At 32.2% G+C, this 18042-nt stretch overlaps 1 protein-coding gene across 2 annotated transcripts in view; it reads right to left on the reverse strand.

The window, feature by feature from the left end:
- The window catches only part of LOC145291537 (transcription initiation protein SPT3 homolog), a 440277-nt gene that overhangs the window by 23729 nt on the left and 398506 nt on the right, over nucleotides 1–18042 (reverse strand). For both annotated transcript variants that reach the window (XM_080137540.1, XM_080137541.1), the window contains exons 8-9: nucleotides 14672–14747; nucleotides 6238–6359 (exon numbers count right to left, since the gene is read on the reverse strand). In XM_080137540.1, the coding sequence (XP_079993666.1) occupies nucleotides 6238–6359; nucleotides 14672–14747 (198 nt within the window). The remainder of the gene's footprint in view (nucleotides 1–6237; nucleotides 6360–14671; nucleotides 14748–18042) is intronic.

The raw sequence follows: 18042 nt of genomic DNA on the forward strand, positions 1-18042 counted from the left end.
TGCAGTAACAATAATAATTAATAGTTGACATTTTTTAGGATTACCTTCTGCACTATAGCCTCCTCATAAGTGAATTTTTTAGTTGTACAAAATTTTTAATGTGCCATAACATCTAGATACATCACGAGAGTTTAACAATCCTTCATCGTATAATAAAAACCAATGTGTATATATATATATAATATAAAGCTGAACGTCTGTGTGTGTGTCTGGTCACGAATAGGCTCCTATATGGTTGACTATTATAGAAAACTGATCGCATATAATGATAGAAGATGTATCGAGACACAGGAATGGGTATGTTTGATCTGGCATAATGATTCATTAAAATTGTGGGGGCTGCGTACGCGCCTGGTCCACAAAGTATGGAAATAAAAAATTTAAAAATTAAAAAAAAAAAACGTTTACAAGTGTTTTTGATATAGATGTACATAATACTTTGATAAGTATGTTTTAACTTAAATAGGGATAGTATAATAAAATTGTGGGGTCTGCGTTCGCGCCTGACCTCCATAGAATGGAAATAGGCACAAACTTTAATAAAGATTTTTCATATCTATCTGCGTAAGTATACTCTGATAATTATGTTTCAGTTTGAAGAAATATGGTATAATAAAATTATGGGGTGTTCGTTCGCGCCTGACCTCTATAAAATGGAAATATGTCACAAAGTTTAACAAGGTTTTTTAATATAGATCCACAGAATATTGTGATAAGTGTTTCAGTATGAACAAGTATGGTATAATAAATTATGGGGTTTATCTATTTTATTTTTACTTTCATCATATTTTGCTTTGGTTTTGATACCCCCAAATTCGAAGCTATCTCTTTACAACCCTTCCTTTTCATAACCTATCATACTTTCATAAATCAGAGTCCATTTTCTGTAGGCTGTTTTTGAACCCAGTCAACGACGGTTACTTTTGCTAGTATATATATATATATATATATATATATATATATATATAATGTGAGGCTCATTGTTTGTTTAAGCGGTTAGAGCACTGTAAAAGTAGTGGACAAATGTTTGTTTAAATAGACATTTGGCAAGATAATTTATGGGCACCGCTCCCGTGGGTCGATCGGTAGAACTGCTGGCTGTCAACGCGATGATTCTAGGTTCAATCAATATTTTTTAATTGACATGAACACTAGAATATTTCAATTAAAAGTCAAATGTGAACAGGTAAAAATATAGAGGAATAAAAGGCGAATCAAATGAGGTATAAGTTGTTTAAACAGTTATATTAACTTTAACTTAAATTTGCAGTTTCTGAAAAAATTACAAGTGATGACTTTCTTTTTGCCGGCACTGTGTGTGTGTGTATATATATATATATATATATATATATATATATATATATATAAGTGAAAGTGTCTGTCTTTCTGTGTATATTTCCCTACGCAATAACTCTGTCAATTTTCGGTCTACAGACTCGAAATTTGATATACAGGGTATGGAGATTTTGGAAACTCTTTGTAATCCGTTTTCAGCCAGAAATTTGGCTGTTAAGGGATCAAAGTTCAACGATTTGACCTTTGAGAACTCTACCAAACTCCTCCGCCAATTTGGGGTATAAACAATTGAAATTTTAGATATAGGTTCCTTGGACATGGATCTAACTTAATAACTTGATTTGAGCCCAAAACAATAAATGTTAAGGGGTGTTGATAAGGGTCAAAGTTTAAAAATTTGACCTCTGCAGTCTACCAAATTACTCAGACAATTTCTGTTCTAAACATTTGAAATTTTACATAAAGCGTATTCAGAGATAGGGCAAGCTTTTTAATTGGTTTGGGTTGAAAATTTGAGCTACCTATATATAAATATATGTATGTTTGCATGTCTGCCTAAAACTTTTGACAGAGGCGACGGATTTTCACAAGCTCAACCCTTCAGACGACAAATACCGAAAAATTGACTAAAAATATTAATTTCTTCACCATCAGCTGAGCACTTTTAAAAAGGGAGGGGGTCGCTTTTTTCACCGATGTTTTCGAAAGTCATCCCCTCTTTTCGATTGTCTAGCCTTAATTTCAACCTATGTCACTTCTGGTTTGGTGGTGGTCGTAACAGAAAAGATGTCACTTTTTTCCCCGTTCTTTTCCTCCTTCACGATATGGGTTCGAGCCTGCCTTCCTACTACCACTTTTTTTTTTTTTCGCACACACTTCCAAACACTTGGGCAACCATGCTAGTCTATATATATAAAAAAACATTTATGAAAAAGAAAAAATTTTAAACCAATTTGGACATATTTTAAATAGGATGCTCCCCTACAGCAAATGTGATAGTCTGGTGGATAAGATGATTTTAGTTAAGGATAGGATAGTCATTGATCAGCATTTTTGACCAAGGATGACCAACAATACCCAATTTCCCATACTTTTGATGGCCTTGTGCCTAATTTGTTCCGATTGTAACATTTTTTATATTTTGTGCAAATAAATATTTCAAAGTGTAGTATCTACTCTGTTCTCCGTGGGTGAAGGTAAAATTCTTCTAAATCCATTTTTATTTTTGTACTAATCCAAATTTCCCTCTTTGGGGAGCTGGATTTTATCCATATTAAAAACTGACTTTGTGTCTAACTCTGCTCTTGTGGGGAGACAAATAGACACAAGTTTCAAATATAGGTAAAGACAATTTTTTCACGTTAAATCTTTAAATTTAAATTTTTCAATCTAATCTTTAAATGTGTAAATATATTTGTTCGTGAAACATGTTTTAGCTTTTTTTATTCATGACATACAATTCTGTCCATTTCCCACATCACAATTGCTAGCGTGCGTCTTGGTAAGATTTCAAAGATCTGATCAGATTTTATATCTTATCCAAGTCAGCATCCATGCTACATTTTTTTTTTTTTTTACTAAAGAGTCATCACTTATCAAGAACAGAAAGCCACTCAGGATAAGTTATCAATATTGTGTATTGTGTCAGTCTTAGAAATCCTTATGGTTCGGTCATCTGAATGACAAAGACCATCTTATCATCCTAGGAATGATACACATCTTGCATTGAGATTTTGTTTAAAGTGAAGCTTGTTTTTGAAGAGCCAATCTCCCTCTCGTCCCAACCAGCCTGATCCAGTAAGGTAAACACATCTTAAAGTAGAAAGTACCGCTGCCATATCTGGTGAATATGCTGTTCAGAGTATTCTTTCTTGCTTCGACAGCATATAAAATCGTCTTTGTAATCTAGTGGGTGAAGATCTCTTCCATTCTTGACAGCTCTTTTCTCACAGAAGAGACATAGCTAGTCTTTCTCTACCCTATCTTTATTTCTATTGAAAGTGCTCGACTTAGCTCCAATTTCTAGTTCCACCATGCAAAACATTCACAGCAAAAACATATCTTTCTACAACAACTGCAAAAAAAAAAGTTCCTTCTAACTCTGTTTTGATAACTTCAAATGGAATTTCCATGAACAGAGTTTCTTTTCCAGAACTTCCCATGTGTGGAACACATTGTTTTTTTTTTACTCTTATTCATCCCAAACCAAACAAATTGAAACTGGAACACAAAGTGCTACTATTAGGGATCATGCTTACAGGGACACTCTAAGTAGGGAGTTAAGCAGTGAAATGTTTGTTCACATTACATTTAAATTTCTGTATGTTAGTACCGTCAGAAAAGCAGTAAACAGGAAAGGAATTCCAAAGTGGAACAGTTCAAGAAGAGAAACTATTAGAGTAAAAATTACTGCTGTCATATCTGGGGAATATGTTGCTCAGAGCATTCTTTCTTGCCTTGACAGATTACAAAATCAACTTTGCAATCTAGTGGGTGAAACTCTTTCTCACAGAAGAGATATAACTAGTCTTTCTCTCCCCTATCATTGTTTCTATGGAAAGTGTTCAACTGATAAGCTCCTAAAAATTATATTTGCTTCACATCTAACATGGAAGTCTTATACTTGTATCCAATCTGCTGCCAAGGTTGTTGCGAAAATGGTTGGATCATTTTACTACTCCTGAAAATAACCGATTCCTGAGGCCATCCTCCTCTACAAAATTGTCTTTGCAATCTAACGGTTGGGAGGCGGGGGGTATTTTCTCGTCCTTACAAACCCTTTATAATGGAAGAGATGTTGCTCATCTTTCTCTACTCTTTTGCTATTTCCAGTGAAAGTCCTTCACGCTTGTAAAACATTCACAGCAAGAATTTTTGTTTTTGCAATCAGAACTGCAAAAAATTTCCATTCTTACCCCGTTCATACTGCAAAGAAATTTCCATTCTTACCCCGTTCATACTGCAAAGAAATTTCCATTCTTACCCCGTTCATACTGCAAAGAAATTTTCATTCTTACCTCGTTCATACTGCAAAGAAATTTTCATTCTTACCTCGTTCATACTGCAAAGAAATTTCCATTCTTACCTTGTTCATACTGCAAAGAAATTTTCATTCTTACCTCATTCATACTGCAAAGAAATTTTCATTCTTACCTCGTTCATACTGCAAAGAAATTTCCATTCTTACCTCATTCATACTGCAAAGAAATTTTCATTCTTACCTTGTTCATACTGCAAAGAAATTTTCATTCTTACCTCATTCATACTGCAAAGAAATTTCCATTCTTACCTCATTCATACTGCAAAGAAATTTCCATTCTTACCGTGTTCATACTGCAAAGAAATTTCCATTCTTACCTCATTCATACTGCAAAGAAATTTTCATTCTTACCTTGTTCATACTGCAAAGAAATTTCCATTCTAACCTTGTTCATACTGCAAAGAAATTTCCATTCTAACCTTGTTCATACTGCAAAGAAATTTTCATTCTTACCTCATTCATACTGCAAAGAAATTTTCATTCTTACCTTGTTCATACTGCAAAGAAATTTTCATTCTTACCTTGTTCATACTGCAAAGAAATTTTCATTCTTACCTCATTCATACTGCAAAGAAATTTTCATTCTTACCTTGTTCATACTGCAAAGAAATTTTCATTCTTACCTTGTTCATACTGCAAAGAAATTTTCATTCTTACCTTGTTCATACTGCAAAGAAATTTTCATTCTTACCTTGTTCATACTGCAAAGAAATTTTCATTCTTACCTCGTTCATACTGCAAAGAAATTTTCATTCTTACCTCATTCATACTGCAAAGAAATTTCCATTCTAACCTCATTCATACTGCAAAGAAATTTCCATTCTTACCTTGTTCATACTGCAAAGAAATTTTCATTCTTACCTTGTTCATACTGCAAAGAAATTTCCATTCTAACCTTGTTCATACTGCAAAGAAATTTCCATTCTGACCTCGTTCATACTGCAAAGAAATTTTCATTCTTACCTCATTCATACTGCAAAGAAATTTTCATTCTTACCTCATTCATACTGCAAAGAAATTTCCATTCTTACCTTGTTCATACTGCAAAGAAATTTCCATTCTTACCTCGTTCATACTGCAAAGAAATTTTCATTCTTACCGTGTTCATACTGCAAAGAAATTTTCATTCTTACCTAGCATTCATACTGCAAAGAAATTTTCATTCTTACCGTGTTCATACTGCAAAGAAATTTTCATTCTTACCTCATTCATACTGCAAAGAAATTTTCATTCTTACCGTGTTCATACTGCAAAGAAATTTCCATTCTAACCTTGTTCATACTGCAAAGAAATTTCCATTCTGACCTCGTTCATACTGCAAAGAAATTTTCATTCTTACCTCATTCATACTGCAAAGAAATTTTCATTCTTACCTCATTCATACTGCAAAGAAATTTTCATTCTTACCGTGTTCATACTGCAAAGAAATTTCCATTCTTACCTCATTCATACTGCAAAGAAATTTTCATTCTTACCTCATTCATACTGCAAAGAAATTTTCATTCTTACCTCATTCATACTGCATGAAAACTGACAACAAAAGTGTAACATAACTTCTGTTTCTGTTCCCCTTATCTGTTTTCCCCTTTCCATCTTCTCTTCCTTTTTCACGCAGCCTATACCTCTCTCTAGACATACATAACACGAGTCATTGTAAGGGGAATAACTAAGAAAAAAAAACAGAGTTTCACATGCAAAGATAAATATACGTCTTGATAACATTAAATAATATAAATGGTCATTTAACCCCCAAATAATGAACCATATTTTTTAAGATATATATTTTAGAGTTACACCGATAAAAAAATGCCAACTTTGTCTGTGTTTGTTGTGCACTTTTGAATTTTTAGCCAGAAATACAAGCAGACATTTGTTCTTTATATAGATTTAGAAAATCTTACTTGTGCAACAGTCTCATAAGCCAGATAGCCAAACATCTCCAAAGCCAATGGATTCGGCTTAGGGTCGACTGAGACACCAGTCATGAGCCAATCTTTGAAACGTTGGGATTTGTATTTTCGTGCTAAAAAGTAAAAATAAATAAATTAGTTAAAAACAAAAGTAAAAATAAATAAGTTAAAAACAAAAGCCAACAAAAAACACCGGATACATTATGAAGACTAACTTATAACAGATTAATGAGATGCAACCTCTGCCGACATGAAAATTTGAAAAAAAAAAAAATCCAACAAAGAACAACAGAAGATCAGAACCAATACAAACATAAAAAACATTGTTTGATCCAATTTGACACAAAAGACAAAACACAAACAAAAAACAACCAAATACAAACAGAAAACATTTACCTATTTACATACTATTTAAAAAGTTTGTATGCAAATATGTGATTGCTTGCATGCAAATATAAATGTGATTGCTTGTATGCAAATATAAATGTGATTGTATGCAAATATGTGATTGCTTGTATGCAAATATAAATGTGATTGTAAATACAAAAGTGATTGCTTGTATGCAAATATAAATGTGATTGTATGCAAATATAAATGTGATTGCTTGTATGTAAATACGAAACTGATTGCTTGTATGCAAATATAAATGTGATTGTTTCTTATTTTTTGAGATGCTTGATTATTTGTATGATTATGACTACAATTTTCATTTTGAGCCAACAAGGATCAGTGGCATAATGGATAAAGTGATAGGTCAATTCGATTATAAGTGAGTTTTATGGAGGTTGATGGTTCAATCCTCTGTCTGGGGCAAATGAATAATACAATTGCAAATTTCTTCAGACTTCTATCTAGTCATGGCTGACAGAACAAGAGCATACTACCCTGTGGTTTAAATAAAGTGTCTGTTCAAAATTCCATGCAAATTCTGTTTGACAATATACACTTGAAAGAGGACAGAGGTTAAATCGTCTGAAACTGTTAGAAATAAATATATTCCTTCAATATAATTTGTAAAGTAAAATAAACTTATAAAATATAAATAAATAATTTGTTGCTTGGATAATTAAACGTTTTTTATTAGTTCAAATTAAAATCTTCCTTTTGCGCTTGTATCAATTAAGCAGACGTTTTTTTTAAGTCAATTTAAAAAAAGTCTTTCAACAAGAAAAATCAACAAAACTCTTTCTAAAGAAAAAACATGACTTTAAAAAGGTGTCGCTATTATGAACGTTTTTTAAAAATGAAGAACTTACTTTGAAACAACTATATTTCAAAAGAAAGATAAGAGAAGACCAAAGCTAAGTGTTGATCTAATTGTACTTTATTTGAATATTTTATCATTTTATAATTTATTATTTGAATTTATTTATATATATATATATATATATATATATATATATACTAGCAAAATCCCAACCATAACATTTGACTTTGACCTTAAAAAATAGTGTGCACCATTTCTAGGTCGGAGACCATCATCATGTCAGTTTTGGTCATGATCGGTCCAGTGGTGTGGGCTGTAAGAGAGTATATATATATATATATATATATATATATATATATATATATATATACATATGCTATGACCTAAACCTTTACTCTTAACCTTGAAAAATTGTGTGCACCATCCCTTGGTGGTGAGCCACTATCATACCATGATAGTGGCTCCCCATCTATGATCAGTCCAGTGGTTTGGGCTGTAGGAGAGTTGTACACACACAGACACACAAATGCTACTACTTCATATATATATAGAGAGGTATAATTGCTTCAAATAATTGCTTTAAATAATATAATTGCTTTAAATAATATAATTGCTTTAAATAATATAATTGCTTTAAATAACATAATTGCTTTAAATAACATAATTGCTTTAAATAATATAATTGCTTTAAATAACATAATTGCTTTAAATAACATAATTGCTTTAAATAACATAATTGCTTTAAATAATATAATTGCTTTAAATAATATAATTGCTTTAAATAACATAATTGCTTTAAATAATATAATTGCTTTAAATAACATAATTGCTTTAAATATGTGCAATCATTTGGCTTGGTGAAGAATTCCTTCTCATGAAGGTGTTAAAAAAGTGCTAAAAGTTATTCTTATTTAAACTAATTTTCCTAACAAAACATTGTGCAAATAATACTCAACACGAGTAATCCAAATAATCCAAAAAGACCAAAAAAAAAAAAAAAAAAAGGAAAAAAAATATTACTAATGCAGTAGTTTTTATGGTGTCAATATTTAACATCAAGGATTTTTTGTAAGCAAGTCTGTTGTCTTGATTTGGCTCTGTTCCAATTTTGAGAAGTTGACTTTCATATAAAACTATCAGACAATAATATAGCAATATTAACTTTTTAAATTAAGCTTTTTTTAATGTTATAATTTTACACAATTTAGAGTAATGATGCTAAAATTAACCTTCACAAATATCCAATTGAGAAAAAACAAACCTAGCATGACATGCAAAAGCTGTTTAATATATACAATCCCTCAAACGGATTTCCATTCATTTTTTTCTTTTATAAATATGATGAGCGTTTTTTTTTGTCAGATTATTATTATCATTATTATTATTATTATTGTTTTTATTATTATTATTGCTGTTATTGCTATTATTATTATTATTATTATTGTTATTATGATTTTAAAAGTTTAATTTAATTATCATGGTATTGTTTAGTCATTATATTATTAATTGAATCAGATTACGTATACTTTTGTTCAGGTTTTAATCTTTTATAAAATTATTGGATGCAAATAGTTTTCAAAGCTTTCAGTTTTAATACATTTTATCTGAGAGAATTTAAGAATTTTTAAGCCAAAAATTATGTACAGATTCCTGAATTCAACAAGATGTACCTGAAGATTATGCGAGAATAACACCAAAAATGCAAACATGATCCAAATTATCGATCCCCATCTAAAAAATTCAGAAACAAATTTTCATTTCCAAACATTTGAGTTTTTTTTTTAAATTGGTACATTTTACTAAAATCTTTCATTTCAATATTGTCAACGCACATTCTCGATCCAATACGATTTTCACAATTATAAATTTTAACAGTTGAGCAAAGATGTTTTCTTTAATTTAAAAAGCAATAAGACTTTACAACTTTCATAGACATTTTATTTTCTCCCAGGTTCACACAAACAAAATATATACCACATCCAACAAATAACATGGAAGTGTAATTAAAACTATCCGAACTATTAAAGTTTCTCAAATTTTTATTTTCTGCACATCAGTCGAAATGAAAAGTTGGAGTTATTTTTATTTGCTTTAAATGACTGTAAAATAATCAAAATATATTATTCTAGTTTAAGATGAGCAATGTTCATTAGGAAATAATTAGAACACTATAACATATATATATATATATATATATATATATATATATATATATATATATATAGCAACCAAATAGTCTGGATGTTAGAAACACTGTCATCTAGGCAGTTGAGTTTTAATCTTCGTTTAAGGCAATGCTAGTCTAGCCACATTGAAGAACTGTGATACAGCAAAACGGTCTGTAAATGAGACGCGCGCGCACACACACACACACATAAATATATATAAAACAATTATCACATGTGAGATTCGAATCCTGGAAGATGATAAGTGATCACTATATTCACTCAGCCATGAAATTAGTTTGTCTTTTCCATTTATAGTGTTTGAGTTTGGCATAAGCGTCTCTTTGCCTAGATCGAAAATAGTTTGATTATTTAAAAGAAAGAAATATAAGTGTCGTGGAACAGCAGTGAAAATAAGAACGATCAAGTCAAAGTTCGGTTAAGGAACAAGTGTATTAACAATAATGTACAAAGATAGGAAAGCGTGTATATCTGCTGGGCACTCGGCTAGCAGTTGAAGTGCAGTCGCATCTCTCTCACCGGTGTTGGAATTACTAGCGCTATTTATAGTGCTAATTGGTGTAAATTCCTCTGTTCAAGGAAGGCCGGTATAACAAAAGTCAAAATATATTAGTGAACATTTATTAAATATTTTATATTTTGATTTAAAAAAAAAAAACAAAAAAAAAAAACAGTCAACTAAAAGATAACACTAAAAATGTCGGATCATCTTTTTCTATATTATTTTTATGCATTTTCAATTTTGAATAAGTTTTTAAGAAAGGTTTGAAAACTTTAAACATCGACAAGATCATCAGATTGAAGGTGTAGATTTCAAATTTGTGGTTAGTTTCCTCTAAACTAAGCATTTATCTGTGTGTCATGACGCACAGACAATTTTGCTTTATATACATAGGGAGTGATCATATATCTACATTTTCTTTTCAAAGCTAATTGATTTCTTAGAAGAAATTAAGAGAAAAAGCAGTAGGAAGGTGATAATTTTATTATTTATCAATATTTAAAAAAGAAAAAAAAAGCAAATCACGATTATTTAATATTTTCATAATAAAAATGAAAAACAAAAGTAAAATTATAGTTACTGCAAAATAAAAAAATAAATAAATAAAATAAATTAAATTATTTGCTTAATGCTTAGTTACTGAAGAAAAAACTAAAAGCGCTCATAACAATACAGGTGCAGGTGCATTTAGGCAGGTTAGCAGTTAGCACCGATGTGATAGTGCTGACGGCGCCATTGACCTGCACCACAGTACCAGATTTATTTTAAGTTGACTTATTCCAAACAATAAGCAAAAAAAAAAAAAAAAAATCCCCATGAAAAAATAAAATAAAATAAAAATAATAAAAAGCCAACGAAAATGTCCATTTGACAAAACGTCGATATTAGTCCTAGATTTCCAAATTACCTCCCCCTCACACTTGACATTCCCGAGTTATGTCCCTTGTATTTTGATTCATCAATTTACTAAGTTACTTCCCTTTATAATCCGTTTTACAAGTTTATTTATATACATTTTTTTCGATATTAATTCAAATAAAATTGTGTGAAATCTTGTTTATAATTGTAGATTAACACGCTCCGTTAAATCACCTCTTTCCTTAAAAAAAGAAAAAAAATAGATTTTACTCTTTTAGGCGATTACGTGTGAACACACTGAAAATCTTAGTGAAAAGAAAAAAGTTTATTCTATATCAATTTTTCATTTTGAGTCGGGAATTAGTTTCACAAATGAATGTAAAATGATCTCTATTTCAAGATTATTCTAGCGTTTTAGGGTAGTTAATTTTTAGTTTTTTGCTTTGGGAGATAAATTCTGCACATATCTATTTATTTATTTATTTTTTTTTTTGAGAGGGGTTGCCTAATTTTTAAACCGATTAATATGTACAAACTTGCCACTAGGATTTTTAAAAAAATTGGTCAACTGTCCTAAAATTCTAGAATGGTTCAAAAATACGGATAATTTATATACAGAATTGATCCTCACTATCCATTCTATAGCAAACCTCACTCTCCCCAATGGTTTACTTCTACTTGAGCAGCTGCCATTACACAAAGACAACATGCATACCACCAGTACAAATAGACAAAAGTTTATAGAAGTAATTGTAAGAAAGAAATACCAATAGCTAAGAGAGAATATACCGAAACCACCAGAAAATGCATCGAAGCACAGAAAGTAGGAATCCATGATTTCTGGAAAATCTACAACAGTGTAGTAAATAATGGGAAATCAATAATTCTCCCACTATCCAACAATCATGAGGTTGTTTGCACGGCAACCGAGAAGGCTAACATGCTTGCTAGTCAGTGTGCCTCAAACTTCACATTGGACTCAGCAAACCACTCGCTCCCTAATTTCCTTTGCAGATTGACGCCACACTGAATGATCTGAAAATTACCCCTTCTCAGGTACATATTAAAAAAAATCTAGACACCTCAAAAGCATGTGGACCCAATCTCATCCCGGCTGTACTATTAAAAAAATGCTCCGCTGATGTTGCTCCAGTTCTCTCCAAACTTTACAACAAATACCTTAACGAATCTTGCTTTCCTCACTGCTTCTGTGGTACCTGTTTTCGAGAAGTCTAGCAAAAGAACTGACCCATTAAATTATCGCTCCATTAGCCTCCTCCTGCTTTTCGCCAAAAAATTTGAGTCCATAATTAACCAAGCTCTAGTCCATCACCTTACAGCTGCTAAACTTTTGACTGACCAACAATATGGATTTAGCCAAGCCTGTTCTACAGCAGATATCCTAACTGTAATCTCTGAACATGTATACCACACACTAGACAAAGCTGAGGAGGGTAGAGCGATAGCCCTAATTATATCTGAGGCTTTTAACAGGGTTTGGCATGATGGACTTCTCAGAAAAAAACAGATTATATGGCATCACTAGACGAATACTTGACATAATTAAATCCTTCTTAGATAAGAGAAGAATCCAGGTTGTCCTCGATGGTCATACATCTAAACAATATGATATAAATGCGGGTGTACCTCAGTGGTCTATCTTTGGACCTTTATTGTTCTTAATATTCATAAATGACCTCCCTGATAAAATTGTCTCTGAGATGGGTATATTTGTTGATAACATCACGCTCTATAACAGGCACTCAGGGAAAACAAATGAACACATATCTAAGGAAATGGCAGAAACACCAGAAGAAAACCTCTAATCTGCAGTGGAATGGGGTCAAAAATGGATGGGCACATTCAATACTTTCAAGACTAAGCTTGTTTTCTTCAATAATTACAAGAAACATTCTGAAACACCAATAGCAATGATACATTACCTGAAAGTACTTCTTTCAAACTCCTCGGCTTATGATTCACAGAGAACATGAGTTGGAACAGATACATTGAGAGCATTGCTAGGGCCGTTGCAAGGAAGGTGGACTCTCTTGCATGCTAGAAAGTTACTTACATCTGAGAGTATCCTGTACCTCTACAAGGCCACCATTCGCTCATGTATGGAGTATTGTTGTCACATTTGGGCTGGTGCATCTGCTACTAGTTTCTCGCTCCTGGACAGGGTTCAAACGAGAGTCACCAACCTGATAGGTCCTGAACTGTCATCCAAGCTTCAACCTCTGTCCCATCGATGCATTCCTCTGCCTGTTCTACAAGTATTTAAATGATGGATGCTCTGACAAACTACAAGCCCTTGTACCCCTTCAACATAAATACAATTGACAAACCCAACAATCAGCAAAGTCTCACCCCTACACAGTAGAGATCCCTAGATGTCAGAAGCCCTTCTATTCTAATAGTTTCTTCCCCAGAACTGCTAGACTCTGGAACTCCTTCCCGGGTTACTGTCATCCCAACTGTACTGACATTCACAAGTTCAAGTGTAATGTGAACAGACATCTTGCTGCTCAACTCCATACATAGTATCCCTGTGCTTGTTTGGGGTGAAAATGGAATTTAAAAAAATAAATTAAACAAAAAAAAATTTTTTTTTTAAATGTTTTCTGTTTCTTCTTTGCACCAAATGTCTCAGGATATTCACACATAATCGGCGGAGGAAGAAAAAATATAGAATTTCATATTTTCAGGAAAGGAGCGTTAATCTAAAAGTTTTTAAAAATAATATAATAAAATGGGGCCATGAAAAAAGTTCATTACAACAAAGAAAGGGAATGAATACATACATTTACAAAGAGCTTTCATTCTTTCTTTGTCCATTTTGTATAAAACAAAATATATTCCACATTACCTACCATTACGCCTATCAGCTGCATTCTAAAATTCATAATGATGGGTTAATTAATTTTATTTATTGCGGACTATAATCCTCATCTTTTAATTGTTGATTTGTGACGTTTTGGCCAACTATTCCTCTGGTCTTTGTCAGGTGGTCAATAAGCATTCAAATTAATTAAATAATATATGGGTTAATTAGTTTAGAAGTGAATCATAGAAATATATAAACGTATACACATACCTAACTTTATATAAATAAAGATAAAAAGACAACGTGAATAACAGAATAAAATGTGTTTAAAAAAATCCATTAAATTATATGATAATTACAGTAAAGGTTGAAAATACACCACCATACTGATATACGCTAATAATGAAATGTAGACACAACAGCCTAGAAAGAAAATGGCGACTGAGTTCTTAAAATGCATCCAACAAATCTTGTAAATGATGTTGCTGATAATGATTTCATGAAGATTGAAGAAATAAAAATATTCCGACTTATTATGAAGCTGTCTGACAATTTTGAAATTATTGAATGAATTGCCAAGCACTGGTTAATAAGCTAATTCTTGGAGGTGTGAAATTTGTAATTTACAATGCACATAGAAGAGTTATTTACAGTCAATTGATGGTTGTGAATGAAAATCTTCAAAAGATGGACTTTGTCGTTCAATATGAAAAAGATTTTCATTTTGAATAACGCAAACTTTCCTTATGAACAATTATCTCTATAATTAAGATGTTGAAGTAAGGATTTCAGCAGTCATTTTCTTTCATGGCCAACGTATCTACACATGACCATAATATACTTACAAAAGTTGATTTGTCGCGATTCACAGAATTCTCGATATTGTTGTGGGTCCATTTTGCGAGATAACAGCTCTGCTCGCTACAAAAGAGATGCACAAACAAAACGAACACTTTATTTTATGACATTAAATCAGCTTTACATGTGGATATAACACTTCATGTATGTTAATCATTTACTTTTTTTACATTTTATTTTACTTCGGTAAGTTCTCAGAAATCGAGGTGCCCCTTCCTGCAGATAACACCCAATTTCTTTGCGACATACATTAATATCTGCGTGTTAAGTTTCTCCTTGCCTCTCAAAGGAGGAGGTAGTAAAGCAATGGAGAATTTTTTTTTTCTCCCCAACTGACCATACAACCATGTTATATTCTTTCTGTCTTGTGGCCTTTCTTTGGTTACTTGATTCCACAACAAGAATTCATCTGGTCTGGTGGAATATCTAGCTTAATACTGTTACTTCAAAAAACTTAAGAAAAAAATACATCATTTCTTGTATAATCCAGTGCATAGATAGGCTACGGGGATATTATTTGTGCTTCAAATACTATAATATTTTAGATATTTGGTCATAGCTTACTTGTAGAGCAAAGTGTCCTCATTTTAGGGTATCCTGATAGATTAGTATACAGAGAGACTAAAGACACAACTCCGGTATGGTGTCTAGTAGGCATACAAAATCAGTGAAACTTACAGTGAAATGGATTTTGAAATACAAAACAATTTTTTTTTTCATTTAAAATCATATTTTAGAACCACTTTCTTCAAAAGAAACTCAAGTTATAAATAACATTTCGAACTTAAACACGACAGAGTTATGAAAATAATATTTCAAATTTAAACGTGACAAATTTAGACTACAATTTTTAATTATAAAGTTGTTGTTTTTTTCAAAGCAATTAGACACATACTGAATTTACACAAGATTCAAGGGGAATAACTTATACAATAATAAAGATAGAGTTATCGTTCTTATCAGCAACTGCAGGATAGCTAGTTTCTTATCCAGAATGTCTCTTTTTGATCAGCAGGATTCTCCACCTTCAAAACAGATCTAACGTCTAACTTTGCTTTTGTGAGGAAGCATTGCTATTTGCGTCGTTTAATTAGATAAATTCTCTGGGGCAACTTTTTGCATTCCTTGTCTCGTTTCTTTAAAATGCCCCCCCCCCCCCGCCCAGGATCACATAGAAATCTAAAGGTTATTGGACCCAGAAGTCTTAACAAACTGGTTAAAAATATAAATAAATGCATCATTACTAATATAGGATTTAGACTCCACCTATAGACCAGATGTGCCAGACTACTTAATACTTAGTAAATAACTGTCTCTTCATGTTACGTTTGTGCCGAGCTATGTCACACTTCTAAACTGGTACTAATGTTTACATGATAGATGTAGAAATTTATTTAACTAAAACCTGGGGAAAAAACATGCAGAGGGGAGGGGGCGTATAGTTAATGCTAATACATACTAGTTAGACCAGAAGTCAATAACAGCTTCGGCTTCTGCATATCAGATAATATATTAAAGAGTTTGGATGTAGACCAAATAATTGAGCTATGAAGGCTAAAAATTAAAACATGAACCAATAGCTATTACGTTATGCATGCATATTCGTAATGCTGTCGTTCGACCTTCACCTGAAAAATTCCATTTTTTTAATTTTCATCTTTTTGCCCCGATTTTCCTCGGCTAAAACCCAAATAAAAAGTTTCACATGGGTTCGAATACCATATATATTAAGTTTCATGTCTGTAGACCAAAAACTGACAGTGGAGTTTGGTAGGCAAAATTTTTTAAACAAATATATAAACACATATGTAAATATACATGGAAAGAGGTTTATGTTTAATATAACCTTTTTGACGCAAATATTATGCAAGTAGAATATCTGAAGCAAATATTATCATGTAGAATATCTGCATGAATATGATTACACGTAATAATTAACTAAAAACGATCATCCAATAAGAAACCCCCCCAAAAAAAACTAATAGGGAATTAATTAAAATGAATGTTTAAAAGAATATGCAAATTAACTAGATCTTTTGCAGATGAATGCAATTCTACGACCCATATATAAGAACATTGTATTTTCTTTTTAAATAAATAGAAAAAAAGGGTTTTTAGTATGAATATCAATACAAACAAAAAAAAAATTATAGGCGTACAGAGTTATACACTAACGAAAATATGCAAACTCTGATTACATATTTTTGTTACTAATAACAACCATAGGTTATCATCAGTGAGTAATCTCTGATAATGACCTGTGCGAGAACTCCTAGTGAGTATTAAATACAAAAAAAAATAATATCCTTGGAGGAGGAGGATAAAAAGATTATCAACCAAACCTCTACTGGATGGATGCAGAGCATACTCTGGGAAGAAATATTATAACAAAAATTCCAGAGACAGCCAACATTCATTGTCAGTTAGAAATCAATGGTTAATGGCTGTTGCGATAATGCAAAAATAATTTGCAACAATTATTGAAAGAGGCAAAGAGTACTGTAAATCTGGGGAGACTTATTATTCAGGCTCCATGGAATGCCACTTGTTACCTATTGCTAGTGAGCAATCATTGATTATGACAGATGTGAAAGGTCACAGTGAGTAAATCTATTACTGATGTAGATTTAGTATCTGTTTGTTTTCTATTAATCAAACATTGTACTAGCTTTAAATGATGAACTCAGAGGGTGGGATAGTTTGGTATATCCTAGACATTAACTCCCTCATTGAAGAGGATGCGGTACTTGTGCATTTAACGAACCAGACGTAACTCAGCATTTGCTCGGCTTTGTCCGACGCATGACGTCAACAGCCGGATAAAACCGAGCGTTGCCGATTAAGCAGACGAGAATTTCGCTATCAATTGGAAGAGTGTCACAACTCAAGAAACACTTATTTGAAGAGAGTTAAAAAAAAATTTGTTTTAAAAAGATAACTGACGAAATAATAATGAATATTATAAACCTTGCGGACCAGCTCCAGACCCCAGAGGCTGCACTAAACTTTTGCCAGCAACGGAAATTGTTGGCAAAAGAGAAAAGGTGTTTACATTTTGGCCAGGATTGTGTACTTGCAAAGAGAACAAGCCTTTCCGACGTTTACGGTTGGAGGTGTAGAAGTGTAACATGTCGTCGATGGACCTCCATTAGGATTGGGACCTTCAACTCAAAATCTCAACTAACCATCGCGTGTATAATAAAAATAATATACTTATGGGCGTTCGAGATGGCATCTACAAAAAATCTCCATCGCGAATGTGGGTTACGTTCTCGCCACACAATTGTGGATTGGAAAAATTTCCTACGTGATATATGCAGGGACTATTTTCTTAGGAATCCCCGGCAGATTGGAGGCC

Source organism: Euprymna scolopes, chromosome 12 (genome assembly GCF_053919585.1).
Source record: "Euprymna scolopes isolate OS-2025 chromosome 12, ASM5391958v1, whole genome shotgun sequence".
Lineage (NCBI taxonomy): Eukaryota > Metazoa > Mollusca > Cephalopoda > Sepiida > Sepiolidae > Euprymna > Euprymna scolopes.